Genomic DNA, 17,802 nt, shown 5'->3' on the forward strand with positions numbered 1-17,802 from the left:
TAAAGGGATCCATTGACCTCCATTGTAGGGAAAAATATTATAGTTCTCATTGGGTCCAAGCAATCGGCAGTTTTTAAAATATCTTGTGTTAAATTAGAAAAACTCAAATATGTTTGAACAGGAGAAGGGTGAGTAAATGATTGCAGAACTATCCCTTAAAGAAATTTAGGTGGAATGAACTCCAAATAGAGGTTTTCTTTTTTGTGTTTGGATTGAGATGAGGGGGATGTGCTTCACCATGTTTAAAACTTGTTCATACCTTTGAACAGATAAGGATAGTTTCTCCCATCCGATCCCAAAAAGTAGAGCTTCTTGGGTTTGGTTTTAGTTGGCAGAATGGTGATGGTGTTGCCCACACTCTGGATGGTGACTGCATCTGTAGCAGACACCTCTCCCGGCAGAGCCATCTCGGTGTTAGCCATAGCAGTCAGACGTGGGCTGATCTCATCCAGACGCAGAAGGTAACTGGCTCGTTTCTGTGCCCTCTGCTGTAAACTCAGCATGATCTGTGTCAGGACGAGTTAGAATTACAAAACATGAAAGCCAGAGCTTGCATATCAGCACTTCATCATGCCATCAGAACACTCATGAGCAATTCCAGCATTATGAAAGTGACATTTGAAGTAAAAAATTAAAACAATTTCACAGAGAATGTATATAGAGAATGAATGAATCCACTAGAGCTGAATGATATTGAAAAAATCTGACAGTGAGATATTCTGTTTTTCTGTGATATACATTGTGATATGAATATAACTTCCCCAGATGAATTGAACAGCTCTATTTGAAAAGATTTCATTTATTAAATAGATTGGGATGATCAAGTATTTTTCCATGTGGTGCTTTTGCATAAATCATTATAAATTACAAGCATTTAAATACAACAGAAAAAGATAAAAGTTAAATAAATCAGGTCATCATTGTATAAATAGTTTAAAAACAATAATTAGGGATGCACCGTATAAGATTTTTGCAACCGATACGGAGTCCTTGTCATGATGATCGGCCAATACAGAGTACCGATTCAAATGCTTAAAGTGAAAATGTGCATTGTGCATTATAAAGCTTGAAGTACGAAACTTAAGTGGAGATCTTTCTTTACCTAATGCCGAGTTCAGACTGCATGATTTTAACCCAGATTTTGAGTTCGCCGACAAATGCCTGAAAATCACAGGCAATCGGTGCTCGTGCATTTGAGTGACAACCTCACAATGTGAACTATCAATGAAGCGATCTGAGAGAATTGCAGATGAGTCGCCGATGCCCGTCAGATATTTGGCGTGCTAAATATCTGGAGCTGTCGGCGATTCAAATCATGCCGTGTGAAATGACAGAAAATAACATCAGCGATCACCTACAGAGAGCAGCATTCACTAGCGTGTGTACCTGCAGGCCAGCAGGAGGTTGGGGGAGAAGGTAAAAGCGCTCATTTTCAGTTTATTTGGACCTAAGAAATGGAGGAAAAACTAGCAGAAATTTGGCAGGAGCACTAGCGTCTGTTTGACATGTCATCTGAGCAATATCACAACTAGGTCAAAAAAATAAAAAAAGTTAAGGAGAAATTGCTAATTCCCCTCAAACCCAGGTTAGCAAATATGTACATTTTCTACCCTATTAAAGGCTTCTTTCTCATTATTTAGTTAATAACAAAACATATACTACGCGTTTTTGGTTGTGAGATTTGGACAGAGCGATTCTTCTTATTGTTAAGTCATGCAGTGTGAAACTCCCTGTCACAGATCCATCTTGCAGTGTAAACAAAGCACCAAAAGAACGCAAGCCCAGATAGTCATGCAGTGTGAAAACATCTGTGACACAACTACTTTGAAAATCATGCAGTCTGAACTCGGCCTAAGAGAATAAATAAAGATTGTTGCATTAAATCTTTTAAACATGTATTTTATAACCATTTAGTGTGGACATGTCATGGTCAGAAGCAGCTTTACATAAAATAACAGATAAAAAAATGATAATAAAAACTATTGACAATACAATTTAGTAACATTATGAGAGAGGGGGATTTGTACTTGGGATATTTTTACTGCTCTATTCATTTAACCCAACAATGGTTATGCTTGGTGAGAACATCGATGTGCCTCTCGCAATCTGTTCTCTTGTTTAACATCCACTCTCATCACCATGATTTGCAAGCCTCGCGGAGCCGATATGAATATGGGAGACTCGCATAGCTTCTGGCAAAGGTCATATGGTTGGATGAGACACTAGATAAGGGCGATCTGGTGATTCGCTCGTGTCACAACAGCTCAAAACACCGATATACAATGGTTGCAACAAAGAGAGCATCACTCAAGCAAGCCACGCCAATAAACTGTATAAACAGCGATCGCAGCCTGTATAGTCCTATATTTTAGCTGCTATGTTGGGAGCAAAGCAATCGCTCACGCCCCTATGCATCATTTATCTCCTCACATTTTGTAGCACTGCCAGGAGCATGTGAACCTGTAAAAAACACTTGCGATCAGTTTACGAGATCGGCCAGACTGAAGAGTACCGATCAAGTCATAAAATGTGATTATTAGCCGGTACCAATCTTTGGCCAATCGATCCGAGCATCCTTAATAATAATATTTAATTATGTATTTATATATTAATCTTTAATAAACAATCTAATCCTGCGATGTGACTAATGTGGATACAGACATTGCGATATCAATGCTCAACGATATATTGTGTAGCCCTAATGTTGACCATATATTGAAACAATTGTTCATATTTTCCAAACAACTAACTAGAGTTATGGGATCGGAAAAATACTTAAATGAGGGAAATGAACAGGTATTATGTATATGACCAAAAAAGTATGTATGCAAGTTTACAGTATACAACATATTTAGTAGAAATTCTGTGGATTAATCTGCAGAACCCAAAATAAACCATGTTAAAAGGATAGGAAATGGCACTCTAAAAATAAACACTTATTTACATTTATGAAGAAAAAGCTGTTACGAATTTGACAGACATAAAACTGGCAAGCCTACACAAACAACAGTTTTGCTGTTATGCACACCACTGTCCTAACCTGTTTAAAGGGCACCCAGCTGCTGGCAGGATTGGCTGGATTTAGAGGGCTCCTCAGTCTCTCTAGGGCATTGTGGATGGCATCTCCATATGTCTCCTGAAACCATTCCTCGTGAGGCGTCTCTGCTGGAGCAGCCGTAATGCTGCGCACATGATCCAGCGCAAAAACCACAGGCTTCATCAGAGCAGAGTGCTTCTCTCTCATAATAGCCACCTTCTCATCCCTAAGCCACCGCAATCACAAGACAGCAAAAAGTGAAAGGGAATTTAAATCATTTTTAAATGAATCACGCTCGCTAAATTGTTCTATATCAAATTCCAGGGTTGTGACTCACTTGCGCAGAGTGTTGTTGTTCTGAACTCTCTTCACCTCGTCCTCCAGCTGTTGAATCCTGCGCAGGACGTGCATGTGCTGCTGCTGTAAGACCCCCAGCCAGAGCTCGTCCCAGAGCAGTGTGACCCTCCTCAACTCGCCCACCAACATCTGCACCTGCACACACAAGAACCAACAGAACTTAGACAATTTCCTTTAACAAGATGCCTTGTATAAAGGACAGTGAAGTCATTTCTGCAATACCTGCAGCACCATGGTAGGGTTGGCAGAGGAAAGCTTGTCTACTATCTTGCTGTAGCAGTCCTGCATCATGGCTTGATCCTCGCTGGAATACATCACCATCTCTTCCCCGCGGCTGCTCTCCTGAGAGGTCGGCCCACTGCCTGTCTCGCTCTCACCTCCACAAAGACCCTCTCCCTGCATGTTCCCCAGCAGGGTTGGCAGGGACGATGGCAGCTTATTACCTGGGGGAGAAATAAAACACAATTCAAGAGGCTAAATTTTATACAAACCCTAAAATAAGAGCTGATTGGAAGTAGTGTCCACCAAAGAGTTTAATTCTGCTGCCAGCTCCTGTTCTTCAATTGTCTACTGAATCAGCATTGCAGAGTCAGTGAGAGAAACAGAGAGAGATCGATCTAATCGACTGTTCTGCTTGACAAAACAGTGAAGAAAAAGAAAGAAGACATGAAAGCAAGGAAAAGAAAGTGAAGTGCAAGGTGATAAAACGTTTGCTTTCTTCTCAAGCTCATTGATTTGAGTTTGGCACATTACAGGCTTAAAATGCAGCTCCTGTCAGCCAATCAAACGAAAGAGGAGCAAAACACACATCACACTGACCAACCATTCCTACTCCAAGCAGTGTCAAATTCCCTGACTTCACAATAATTTGACTGACTAACAAACTGCATTTCCATCACATATGCAGCATTTTTTAAGAAAGAGATGGATTGAGATTAAATACTTCCTGACTCAATAAGACTTAATAGATCCAGATTGATTCCAATTAATTTTAATGCACTGCGATGAACACATTGGTTTGAAGCACAAGCAGTTTGACTGTTTACTGACATTTGTTTTCCCAAGTCATTTAACCATAGGCCAATTAATCTTAAAAATTCTAACACCTTCAAAGTAATGAGCTTACCTCCACATTGCTAAATAAAGTGAAAAATGAACAAAAAGAGGAAGCTGTTGTGCAAAGCACTGAGCAGACCCCAAACAATGTAGTAGGGTGGCACATTTACAAGTATAAAGGAAGTATCGTGATACTATGGCTCTAAAATACTGGCGGTGCCACTGTAGTTTGTAAACTGTAGTATCGTCATTAATGGTCTATCTAAAATATATAATGTTACATGTGGAAAAGTCACTAAAATGCTCACAAGTTTGTGCAACAATAGACTACTTTATTTGAATAGTCTGTGGAGGCCTTTAAGGTTGCAAACTGTAGAATTCACACCTTTTATGGTGGCATATTGCACGTTTTCTGACGCTTCAGTTCGAATCTGAATCAGTTCATTTTTGCTCCTGTCAATATGATTTAGTAGCAAGAACAATTGCAACAATCTCTATTCTTACCTAATATGACTGAACAAAAACAACAATAGATAAAGAAAACACTGAAACAATTTTTGACTACATCATGAAGTCTAATGTGGTTGGAAAAAAAAATGCTCTTTTTGTAACAAGTTTCATTTGGTATACTATCTTTATTTGAATGTATTTTATGTTGGTCAGTTATCTACTAAATAAACATTTTAGGTGAAGTGACGTGCAAATACTTTTTTCAATAATAAGGGAACCATTAATTCAAATCAAGTCGGTTGTATTTGAACAAAATATTGTTTTTCTGACAATTTTCTTTGCTTCATGGATTTGAGTTATGAATTACAGTAATCAAAATACTACCTGGTACTTGATACTTCAGCTGGTATAGTATCGTAACATGAATTGGTATTGCGACAACCCTACAATGTAGTAATTTAACAGGTACAGCCTGATGACTGCATTTGACTTAAGTGATTGCTGGTTGACAAGTGGGAGGACAAAAGGCAGAGAAAATTGATTTTGATAAATTGAATGTAAAATTTAAAATAATAAATAAAAATGACTTTGCTAAACAACTTGGCCTAATTGTTTTTCATTTCCTGAATTTCAATGTCTGGAATATACCTTTAATAACTCCATGACACGTGGGAACCCTGTGAATAATGACTAAACAGCAGAACAGAAGTTCACATTTTTATGGAATGACATGCCAGGAAAAAAGTTATCCCAATAAGAAAATAAAACAAAAAACACATTAAAAGAGATTAATAAAATGCATAGATCTACAAGGTAATCAGTTCAATTCAGTCTCTCAATGTCTTTAAAAAAGCAACCCAAATTCAGAATTTTCTGAAATTTTATTTTTTTTGATTGGGCAAAAATGCTTTGGTGACATGTTCTAAGCCTTGCCAGCGATACATACCTGCCGTCTGAGCCTCTCCACCAAGAGAGATTGATCCGACAATGGCAGGATAAAGGATAAGGTGTGGGGAATCTTGGGCCACTCTACACAGCAGACTGCAGATGCTCTGGCGGATGTAGGCTTCAGGGTGATTAAGTCTGGAGAATAACTGAGGGATAATACCTGGAGAAAGAAAAACATGTATACAATAATTCCATTGAATACTGACGTAAATAATGTTTACAATGTCCACAAAGGAAAGTGCTTATAACCCTTATGAATATCAATGTTCTTACCTCTCCAGGGAGCAGTAGGTGTGGATGCCAAACCGTGCTCCAGACCTTCCCTCAACTCTCCTGCGTGCTTCACCAACAAGCGCAGCAGACGGAGGGTTGCCATGACAATGACATCATCGCTGCTCTGCTTGCTGTTCTGGTTGTTCAGGAGCAGCTTGGGATCATCTTCATCTATAGGCACCTAATAATTGAAGCATCAATAAATTCATGATCGATTTATAGTTTAGAAATCTGTTGAATAATTATTCAATGAGGTAACCACTGACCTGTCCAGCATTGAGTTTGAGGAAAGTGAAGTAAGCCCTGCAGGAGACCCGGTAGAGGCTGAAGATCCGATCAACCACTCTCCTCCACACCCCAATGAGTCCATCGGTCACAGTGTCCTCTACATCTGAAAGCCAGGGACAGGCACCCAACAGCTGTCGGCCAATTACATCTACCATGTCGTCCTCATCATCTTCTTCATTCTGCAGAGCCATATCCTCATCCTACAATAGCACAATGACACATGAACACACTGTACCAAACCTGTTTGGTCCACAATTGTTGTTTAGTTGTGATCTATAAAGATATGTAGGCATTTAGGTTATAATGCCATATTAGCACCATTGGCTATACTCATGGTAACTGATAATACATATTCCAAACATAATTTACAATCATAGCAAACACGCGTTTGCAAACATTCAACAGACGCTGAAAAGAAAATGAATGATTGAACAGGTACCAACAATACCAATCAAAATTCATTGGTATTCAATTTCCAGAAGACACCGTCTTAAACATTTCCCTTAGAATATTTATTAAATAAAATGATCTAATATAATATAAAAACATAGATTCGATTAAAATCCTCAAAAAATTCTTACAAGAGTCCAAAATAGGTTTCTCTTCTCCTTCCGATTAATATGTGTGGATAAGTCTTGAGTGACTGATTCTTGTATATCTTGATCTTGTATTTAGAACTTGGTCATGTCAATTTTCAAAATTGTAGTAATTTATTTCATTTACTAACTGACTCTACTTTAAATAAATTGAAAAAATATTCAAATTTGTGCCCCATGTTGCACACACCAGAAATAAAACATTAGAATTAGGCTTACGGCAAAGATCTACGAGAAAATTGCCTAATTTAAAAATGTTAAATAGCTATACCAGCAAAAAAAAAAAAATTCACTTAACAAGGCTAAATTAAATTGAGCAAAACATTCATTATACTAGAATTATATTATATATTATTATATACTAGAATTATATTATAAAGAAATCTAAATGATACTAATAGTTTGCTTTAAAAAAAAACAATCTGGTTTACAGTCTTACATTTCCATGGTTCAAAAGTGTTTACTTTACCTCCAGTATAAAAACCTGTAATCTAGTCTCATAGCGACTGTATATAAAAACTGTGAACTTCATAACCTGAATTCCTGCTGGGCGACACATGGCTTGACCCAAAATGCCAAAAATGGTTTCCTTGTCCTCATCGCTGGTGCCTGCTGGGAGCAACTCCTCTATTTCTTTCTTCTCTCCGAGGAGCAGAGGAACCCCTTCTCCTTGACTATTAACATACAGAATAAAAAAGGAAATCCATCAGTATGAGCACAATATTTTTTTTTTTACTTGCATTAACACTTCTTGCAGTTTAAAATACCTGGCATTGTCCACAACCTTCCTGCCCCATCTGTAGGCCCAGCTGGCAAGAGCAGCCCAAGATTTGGCCACTTCAGGAGCCTGAGTAGTTGAGAGCTGGTAAAGTTGCCCAAGGACAAAGTCTGGCTCCCCGACACCAACGCTAACTGTAGGCAAACAATCCTTCATTATCAAATGCAATTCTACACAACATGTGACAGTATGAAATGAGCTGCTATTTGCTGTCATACTGGTCCCTTCATGATACCAAAAACATGATTTAATGAACTGTCCTAACATATTGCACATTTTTAAGGTCTGTTATACCTGTAGTCTCTGTGGTAATGTGTGGCATTCCCTGATCTTCCAGCGGCAGCTCCAACAAGCCAGAGATGTTTTTGGAGAGAGTTGAGAGGCTGGTAGACCCAGAGTTCTTCTTCACCACCATCTTCAGCTGGGGAGTCAGATCTTTCCAGTCAGCCAAAAGCCATTTGCACAGAGTGAGCACCGAGCGACAGGCCGCAAGTTCACACTTCCCAGAGTGACAGTATGACAGTGCACAGGAGCTCAACATCTCCATAGCAGACACAGACTGACCTGAAAGACGACATAAGGAATTGCTGAGATTCAGACCACAACACATTAAAATTAACTGAAAAGAGTAAAATCAGATTATCACAATGCACACATTAGAAATTGCAACATCCGGTCAAAGAGAGAGAGAGAGAGAGAGAGATTTATTGCCATGTCAGTTTCTTTGTCATGGCTACAACCAGATAAAATTGACAACATTTTATGTCACTTTTCTATAATAATAAAAACTAATTATAAAAATAAAAATTCATAAAAGTTCGATAAAAGACATAAATGATAATAATAATAATAATAATAATAATAATAATATTAAATATATAAGATAATAATCTAAAACATTTTACTTTTGATATTTATACACTTAATGTAAGAAATCTAATTCATATTGAAAAATATTTTATTTAATGTCTCTCTAGATAAAAATTGTTGCCGCATAAGATTAAAAAGTAGGGCCTTCAACAAGTATGCTTAATTAAATTTTTTTTGTTGCATTATTGATTTTTTGGGAGTTCTTCTCTTTTGAGTTTTGTGCGTCTGATATGGCATCATCTTGTGTAAACAATCTCATTTCATGTTTTGAAAAAAAGGTTATTTTCTTGCTATTCAGAAACCAGTCATGTCACAGAACTTAGGGTGAATAAACCAAAACTATAAATGTTATCCAATAAAATTTTTTTATAAAAATTGAGAAAAAAAAAAAAAAAAGAGCTATTGATATGGTTTAATTCGATATCTCGGTACATTACAGTGAATTACCGATGCTTTCCATACTAAATTTTTTATTTTACTTCACAGCAAAACAATTCTTGCATTCATTCATTAATTTTCTTTTCAGATTAGTCCCTTTAATAATCTGAGGTTGCCATAGCGGAGTGAACTGCAACTTATCCAGCATATGTTTTACGCAGCGGATGCCCTTCCAGCTGCAACCTATCACAGGAAAAAATTCTTGTATTACAATTTATAAATAGATTTATATTTTATTTTAATACAATTTTGTCCTTTAAAACAAGCTGTCAGATATATGAACTGTACCTTTAAAAACTCAAGTACATGCATAGAACAACATAAGCATTTACAGCAAATGAACAAATGTAAATATCCCTCTCGCTTTAAAAGCACTTGGCGAGCGAGTTCTTAGACCACTATGATTGGTCACGTGCTCAACAGAAAGGCCTGCAATTGGCTCTAACACTCTGGCGCTTTTCACCGATGAGTGACACTGATAAACGGCAGTTGCAATCACAGCTGATCCATGATAGACATGGAGGAGAAAACTCGCTCTGCAGACATGCGTTCGTGTCTGGATCTACAAGTAACAGCCGAGAGGAGAGGAAAAGTTACCTCCCACCAGCAGGTCAAATGTCCACAGTGAGAGGAGTGACAGAAATTAAGTTTACTTTCATTTTCTCAATCGCAGTGAAATAGGGGTTCCTGCTGAAACTTCATTGTCTGTGAAAGACTGTCCAGCAAACACTCATGCAGTGAATTGTGCAGTTTCTGTGTTTTAATTACTCGCGCTGGCTTTCCACTCCATAGTAAGTTAGTTACCACAATATAGCGCATATGAGATAAATGACGTCAGTACACAATAACCGGTTATGATTATTACTGAACCGATACCAAATTGTCCACATCTGCATTGCACCGAAGAAACAATTCATTTTGACATCCCTAACAACAAATCCATTTAATTTCATTGGTCCCAAACCTGCTGTGACTCAAAAAAAAAAAAAAACTTACCAGCAGCGAACAGAACTTTAGCCTTCTCGATCTCCAGCTCTGGTCCCCACTTTTCCCCAACAGTGCCTTCTAGAGACAGCTGCCTGAAGCTTTGAACCAGGTCCTGACCTTCAGTGTCGGTCATAGCTGGCTTGCTGCATAGACTCAGCAGGCGTGTGGCCAGAGCAATATTCCCTTGTTTACGAGCAAATTTCACAGCAGTCAGACAAAGCTCCATCAGATGAGAATCAACTGGAGAGGATGAACCTGGAGGAACGATTAAAGAGTTAATAGTGTTGACATCACATCACCACCCATCACCAAGAGACGGTCTTCTTACCTTTAAGTTTTTGGAAGAATTCCCGCTGAAAAGTAGTGTATCGGAGAGCATGCAGCCATGGTTGAACATCCTGCTGCTTGCAGGTGGTCAAAGCTTCACTGAAGAGCGGAATAAGGCAGTCCTATTGGAAGTAAAACAAAAACAACAGGCATTTACAACAAATAAACCGCAAGATTTTAGTAAATGTGTTTATCCATGGGGTTGATTTGTTGGCTCAAACCTCAGGATGTTGGTTGCAAAGAGAGTTCTCTAAAGAGTTGGCACAGTGCAGCTGTAGAGTGCTAAGGGTGGGCAGGGAATCTGACAGGGTGAGAGTGGAAAGGCGCAGGGGGCCCAGACAGATGCGACCCGTCTGCTTCAGATATTTAACCAGGGTGCTAAAGCAAAAATCAAAAACACTCGTCATTTATAAACACTCAATACCTATCAAACTGACTGAAGAAAACATTAACTTACTCTGATGATGCCACTTTCTGGTCCTGCTCATGATTGGTCGCACTGATGGCTCCCACAGCACTTCTGAGGAGCTGCACCTCAATGGCCTTCTGGAGCTCTGATGGGTCTGGACTCAACACAGCAGGAAGAAGCCTCTTAAGGTCTGCCAACACAATAAAAATCAACAAATCAGTTAGCAGATCTTAATGAAATCTGATCAATTTAAAATGAAAAAGTTGATGACTTCATGTTTCATGTTACTATGGTTACAAGTTTCCTTTTTCTGTTCAACAAAAACTCACAACAAGTAAAGGGTGAGTAAATGTCAGAATTTTCAGTTTTTGGAAAGCTATTTCTTTAATGACCTATGAAAATACTTCCTACTATTTGCCATTTTTCTGTGACTTTGTACAGTACAGGCTGTGATCATACCAATCTTGTCCTTAGTTGTAGAGTTGAGAAGGCCATAATCATCCCCAGGGAGCAACTCTAGCTGAGCACGGCATTCTGTAAAATCTCCCTCCTCAAACCTGCTCAGAGCTCTAAAGGACAGACAGATCAAAACACATACACTTATTTCAGTGATAAATCTGCATACCTACAGCCAGGAGAAGTTCAGCCAGAGTCACCTGTTCTGCTGCTACACACCTGATGTAGTTGAAGTCTGTCTTGAGGTTGACACTGGAACTGCTGCTGTTCTTTTTGAGATTCATCATGCTGGCCTGCCATTCTTGCACAGACTCCCAATCGCTCAGGGCCACATAACACTCACAGGCCTTATTAGCCAGAAAGTTCAGAACCTCTGGAGAACACTCGCTGGATTTCAGCAATACAGTTTTTCTTCCCTCTCCTATTAAAAGTAAAAATCGCAAAAAAGCAGGTTTTTACACTAAATAAATTGAAAAAACAAAAAAACAAAACAAAATAAAAGTGTCAACATCCGATCACTGATAATGAAAAATATAGATGGGAAAACTACGGAATATCATGATTCAATCAGATACTTGGGTTTACAATTAAATGTAGAAAAATTACACAGTGTTTTTGGAGGTTTTCTATTTGTGGATTTACAAATTTTTTTTTTTAAGTTACTAGATTTATGCAAACTTTGTGCGAAATTCTTATATTTAATCAAATTTATTTGCAATAATATGAAACTAAAGTTAACTCTTCATATTGATTTTAACCATGGAAGTTTAAAAGGTTCAAAATAAGTTAACAATCTAACTGTTCAATGAATGATTCATATAGTAAATAAGTTGGTACCAAAATAATCAATAGTTCAGATTCATTTAGATAATTTGCTTAAAAAGCAGACTCAATCAGTTATGTATTGCAATCAGTTGCTTTGAGACGCACAACAGTTCAATTCAAACCACAACACAACACATTTATTATGTATAAACTCCTCACCGCTGCTGGTATGTTTTGGACTGGAGGTGTTGGTGCCAGTGAGTTTCAAAAGTGAGCGATCAAAGACTTTAATGGAGCAGTCCATCCCTGTGACAGCACAAAGCTGCTCTTGGTATTCTAACGCTGCCTTCTCAAACCTTGGGAAAGATGAAAGATCAACATTTTATAAGAACAGAGCGACTAGACAAACATGCATGGTGTAAACTGGGTTAATTACTTTCAGAACACGAAAACACTTACTTTCCCTCAGCCTGCAGTGCCACAGAGCTCAGCCAGCCCATGCTTTTGCCAGTGTTGGCAAGACTCCATGCTGCCAGACCTTGAATAGCCTCTGGGCATCTCAACTCGCACAATGCCTCCACCAGCATGGTCACTGGAACCTCCATTTCTGGACCCTTCAGGGTAAAGCGGTAAACAAGAAACATGAAACAAGCATCTTGCAAATTGGTTACAGCCAGTGACAAAAATATATGATCATAAGAGCTGGTACAGGTCTTACCTGTGTACTGCTGTTTTTAATCTCAGTCAGCAGGTCAAAGCCATGACGGACTGTGACCGCTGGCTGACCGGAGAGAAGGCCAACCCTCATTAGGGCCAAACGAATTCTGGTTAGCCAGTCCTGGCATGTCTGTCTGTTTGTGTAGAAAAAGGTTCTGATGCCCTGAATGAATTAAAAAGGAATTAAAATTAAACAAAGCTGAAGAAGAAAACCTGAAATCTACATAGTTCTGGAAAGGATCAAGTAAGTTCTCCAGAGTTTAACATCAGGGCTATCTGTGTATATGGAAGACAGACCTTTGGTGGTGCAGTGAGAGCACTGGCACAGCCTTCATAGGCGTTGTACATGAGTTTCTCCAGGTTCTCCAGGAACTGCAGGAGAAGAGCCAGTCGGAGCTGGTTGGTGTGGTGACCCTCATCACTCTCTCCTCCGCTCCACTGACTCAGCTCCTGCTCTGTGTTCAGACTGTGAGCTGCCAGACTACGGATCATACCTACATTAACAAGGACAATGTGTTGATTCATAAACATGATGACATAGCATCATTCACAAGTTTAAGATCAGTATGACTTATTTCATTCTATTCCACAAGAATCCATTAAAGACATTTGTTACTTGTCTTTTTTATTGGTATATTTTTTCCATTATTAGAACAGCAAGTAAAGATCAAGTTCCATGAAGACATTTAGTACATTTCCAACAGTACCAATCAAAAAATTGAGTTTTGATATTTGTAAACTGCCTTGGTAAGAACTATATTTCAACAACTTTAAGAGTTTTTTTCTCAATATTTAATTATTTTTTAAACCACAGATTCCAGATAATCAAATAGTAGTATGTACAATTTTGGCCAACAATTTTACTATACCAACAATGTATAAATCAATGGAAAGTACTTTTATTCACCTTTCAGATAATGCAGAAATTTCAATTTCCAATCATTTACACATAATTTCTTACACTCACAATGCTTCAAAAAAGAAAAACACAGCACAACTCTGACATATATAAAAGGCACAACTGCATATGTGAAACTAACTTATGACGTTTCTTCGAAATACTTAAAAATGTATCAATCAACAGTAAGAATAACAAAAAAGTCATACAGACACAGAATGGAAGATCAGTCAACAGCATCACATTAGTGAGGTAAACCATTTCTTTAATAAAATTGTCTTTAGATTGGTTAAACAAATTCCTAAACTGCCAACTCACTAACCCTCTATAGTCTGGAAGGTATCCTGGGCTCTTCCCAGAGGTGTACGGAGCTTTGAGAGAACAGTAAACTGAGCAGCTTCCCACACCGCCCACTGCCACAGCACTGCCTCAGTCTTCAGCAGGGCACGAGGCACCATAGCAGAGTCTTTCTTCTCCAGCCGCTGACAGCTGTGATACAGACGCTCCAACCAGGGCTCCTTCCTACATCATGTAAAACATTGAATATCCATTAATCAATTTAGAAAAGTCTTTTTTGTAGCTACAAATCATCTATGGCACATGTTTTAATTGTGTCCATTAACAAAATTTAAATGCATTCCATAGGCAAGGTGAAAATAAATGAATGAAATCTCTAAAATGAATGACAGTACGCTGTCAACAGGCCGCCTACTCACCCCCCACGATGGACCGTTCCGTACAGAATAAACCCAATAAGGTCAGAGAAGTCCTGTGGGTGGAATGTGTTGCTAGGCACTTTGCTCATGTGTCGGCGGATGGCCAGAGAAATCTCCTTAATCTCAGAGTGACTATGGGCGCTGCTGGGAGACAAGCCGACAATTACCATCATATCAACTACAGCCAGAGGTAGAACCACAAAGTAGGTTGTATTTCTCCACCCCCTTGATTTCTATTGTGCAGATTTAAGACAGATGAAGAGGAGTCTGGCAAACCTCAGTGCGACGTGCATGGGAACAGATCTCAGCAATTTCCCAAAGGCCTGCCGGACTCGGACTGCTGAGTGAACCAGCTGAACTCGGCACACGTCCACACACCTGCACAGAGAGAAGACCAGTGCTGATCATTGTGCGTTTTTTTTTTCTTACCCCCACCCACAAGAGCAGGAGGAAAAGCTGCAACTCTAATGACTGTATCTGCAGGGAGATGGTATATAACAAGCAGAGAATGTGTGTGATTACCTCTGGAGAAGCTCCATAGTCAAGGAAGATGACAGCACCTGTAGACTGTTACATGCCTGCAGACATATGGTGGTGTCCTCATTCAAGGCTGAACAGAGGAAAGACAACACATATTTTAGTTCATTCCCTTGGGTGCCAGTTTATTATTACGACAAGCTATTATTTGCTTAACCCCCTAGTGAGGTGGAGCATTATTTAGCATTCATAACACAGCTCTGCCTTCTAGTATCTGAATTAGTTATAGGTATGAACTCACAATTTGCCAGTAACCCTTTACAGAATTTGAGGAAGGATGGGAGCGAGAAGAGAGGAGCGTAAGTTTCAGATTTCTTCATCATCAGAGCTACTTCCAATGACCAGGTGAGTAACAGCCGCCTATCACAATAAATAATATATAATGCAAATCAAAACAAATAAAACAAACAGAGAAGTCTGGCATCATGGCATCATTAAAAAAATATCAATAAACCTGAAAGTACAAATAGAAAAACATCAGTTTATCATATCTGTGACAATAAACAGGTTTTATTATATTAAATGCATCAAGCAGCTCTCAAATGGCATCAAACGTAGTTAGAAACCAGTATTAAGGATAATAATATTGTAAACAGTGTTGGATTTCTAGCACACACTAACATTAAAAAAGAAAGGCAAACATTGACTTGATTTTTATGAATCATCTATGACCATGGTTTCAGATAAAAATCTTCCTTAATGTTCTGCTAAACCAAAAGAAAAACCTTCATCTTTTATGACCTGAGGGTATTTTTTAATATTCTTATCACTTTGTTATAGTCATTTTCTTTCAATGCTTAAATTACTGAACTACTGCCATATGCAGATAATTAAGACAATTCAAAAGAAAGGTGTAATTACACTGTATAAGTGATTAGAGCATGTAAAAGCGCCAGTGGTTCAGATTAATTCTTCACAACAGGCCTCATTACAGACAGACAGTGTGAGCGCTGTACCTCGCCTCAGGGTTGAGATGATCCTTGCTGAGCAGCATACCCAGCAAATTAAGGAGCGTGCTGAAATGCCTTTTGGTTGCCGTGGTAACTGTGCTGATGACAGCACCGTCGAAAAGGGATGGGGACGAGGAGCTCAGGCTGCTGGAGATGAAGTGATCATGTCTTGGGAGAAATGGAGAGAAAGAAAAAGGCAGCTGTCTATCAGTCATCACGCTGGGACTGAGTGAGGCGTAATTCAAGCTCATGTGAGAGGCAAATGACAAAGTGTCCTTTGACAGTTTTACGCACACTTGAAAAAAAAAATAAAAAATTCAATCATAATTTATGGCACAATTGCATCACACTAAATAATTAATGAAAGCACACTGCCACTTGCTAAATACTTTGCTGTTCTGAATTAATTTCTCACAGTTCTTAATGAGGCAGTGCGCTTAACCGAACTCGAATCACAATTTGAAGCGTTGCGATTAGGTAAATTGCAAGAGGCTGCGATATGAAATATATTTGTATTATTTAATTTTCCCCACCCACAGCAAACGCATAACTGTTATCAATGTGTGATAGTCTTACTAGCCAATCGAGTGGGCACACTTTTGTTCTGCACAATAAGATTGGTGCAACCGAAGGACACGGAACGCTCACAATATATATATATATTTTTTTAAAAAGACAGGAAAGTGCGGAAAATTGGGATAACAGTGTCTGTAATATGGGAATTTTTTGGTTTCAAAGTCACAGACACCGAACAAAAAAAAGGTTATTTTTAAGAGCTGCTGCAGCTTACAGATTATTGACCTGAGACTTGACTTTATTAAATTAAAAATTAAAAATCGCAAATAAATTCACAAACACAGAATCTGCCAGAAAAGTAAATAATTCAAAAAACAAAGTAAATAATTAATTAATCGCAATTAAGATATTTTTCCCCAAATCGCACAGTCCTAGTTCTTAACCAACAAATTTTTCAATTCAATTCAGCTTTATTTGTATAGCGCTTTTACAATGTAGATTGTGTCAAAGCAGCTTCACATAAATGGTGATAGTAACTGGAACAGTGTGGTTTAGGTTTTAGTGTTTAAGTTCAGTTCAGTTTAGCTCAGTTCAGTGTGATTTAATCATTACTGAGAGTTCAAACACTGAAGAGCCAATTCATCGATGCGTAGCTCTACCAATCCTGAACCATGCGAGGCAGTGGCGACAGCGGAGAGGGAAAAAAAACTTCACCTGATGGGAGTGAAGAAAAAAAACCTTGAGGGAACCAGACTCAGTTGGGCACGACCATTTTAATTTCTCCGCTGGCCAAAAGTCTTGTGCAGAGCTTCATTTTGTGTTTTGTGATTAATAATTCATGTTTGTTTTTATGAGTACATAAAGGGTCATTAATGAAACAATAAATGCATAACACCATTGAAAATTATAGTTCTTAATGTTTTGCTTGTTGATTGCAAAGTTTGTTTTTATCAGGAACAATAATAAATTATTTAATAGAATTAAATTTAATTAATAGAATTTGAAATTACTATACTAATACTACATTCTTTTTTAAAAGCATATTACTGCTTTTATCGTTTTTCATTTCAATACATTTTAAACATTTGTTTATTTCTGTGATGGCAAAGTTTAAACTCCAATCCTCAGAGTCAAATAATCATTCAGAAATCATTCTGATATGCTGATTTTATGCTCAAAAATGGAAACCATAATACATCAGATTGATTTATGATAAATAACTTAAAATTTTAACAATTTAAAGAATAGCTCAACCCAAAATTATAATTGTCATTTAATCACAGAGTTGTTCCAAACCTGTTGTTATATTTCTTCAATGCATGACAAAAGTAGGTATTTTGAGTAGGTAAATTGACTGAGTACACACAATGTCAGTTTTTTTCCCTGATATAGATGGCAGTGGACACGGGCTATCAACTCTCTTCAGAATATCT

General features: G+C 38.1%; 1 protein-coding gene across 3 annotated transcripts in view; it reads right to left on the bottom strand.

Annotated features, from left to right (window-relative positions):
- The window catches only part of smg1 (SMG1 nonsense mediated mRNA decay associated PI3K related kinase), a 41,162-nt gene that overhangs the window by 14,047 nt on the left and 9,313 nt on the right, over positions 1-17,802 (bottom strand). Inside the window, 26 exon segments of one of the 3 annotated variants that reach the window (NM_001080044.2) lie at positions 260-506; positions 3,041-3,263; positions 3,375-3,529; positions 3,617-3,837; positions 5,847-6,008; positions 6,122-6,302; positions 6,388-6,609; positions 7,541-7,679; positions 7,773-7,917; positions 8,078-8,347; positions 10,088-10,333; positions 10,407-10,527; positions 10,627-10,783; positions 10,863-11,004; positions 11,274-11,381; positions 11,488-11,691; positions 12,255-12,391; positions 12,495-12,649; positions 12,754-12,915; positions 13,050-13,246; positions 13,973-14,172; positions 14,367-14,507; positions 14,643-14,744; positions 14,889-14,976; positions 15,145-15,263; positions 15,860-16,021. In NM_001080044.2, coding sequence (NP_001073513.2) covers positions 260-506; positions 3,041-3,263; positions 3,375-3,529; positions 3,617-3,837; positions 5,847-6,008; positions 6,122-6,302; positions 6,388-6,609; positions 7,541-7,679; positions 7,773-7,917; positions 8,078-8,347; positions 10,088-10,333; positions 10,407-10,527; positions 10,627-10,783; positions 10,863-11,004; positions 11,274-11,381; positions 11,488-11,691; positions 12,255-12,391; positions 12,495-12,649; positions 12,754-12,915; positions 13,050-13,246; positions 13,973-14,172; positions 14,367-14,507; positions 14,643-14,744; positions 14,889-14,976; positions 15,145-15,263; positions 15,860-16,021 — 4,406 coding nt within the window. 3 annotated transcript variants of the gene reach the window in all.

Source organism: Danio rerio, chromosome 3, assembly GCF_052040795.2.
Source record: "Danio rerio strain M-AB ecotype USA chromosome 3, GRCz13ab, whole genome shotgun sequence".
Lineage (NCBI taxonomy): Eukaryota > Metazoa > Chordata > Actinopteri > Cypriniformes > Danionidae > Danio > Danio rerio.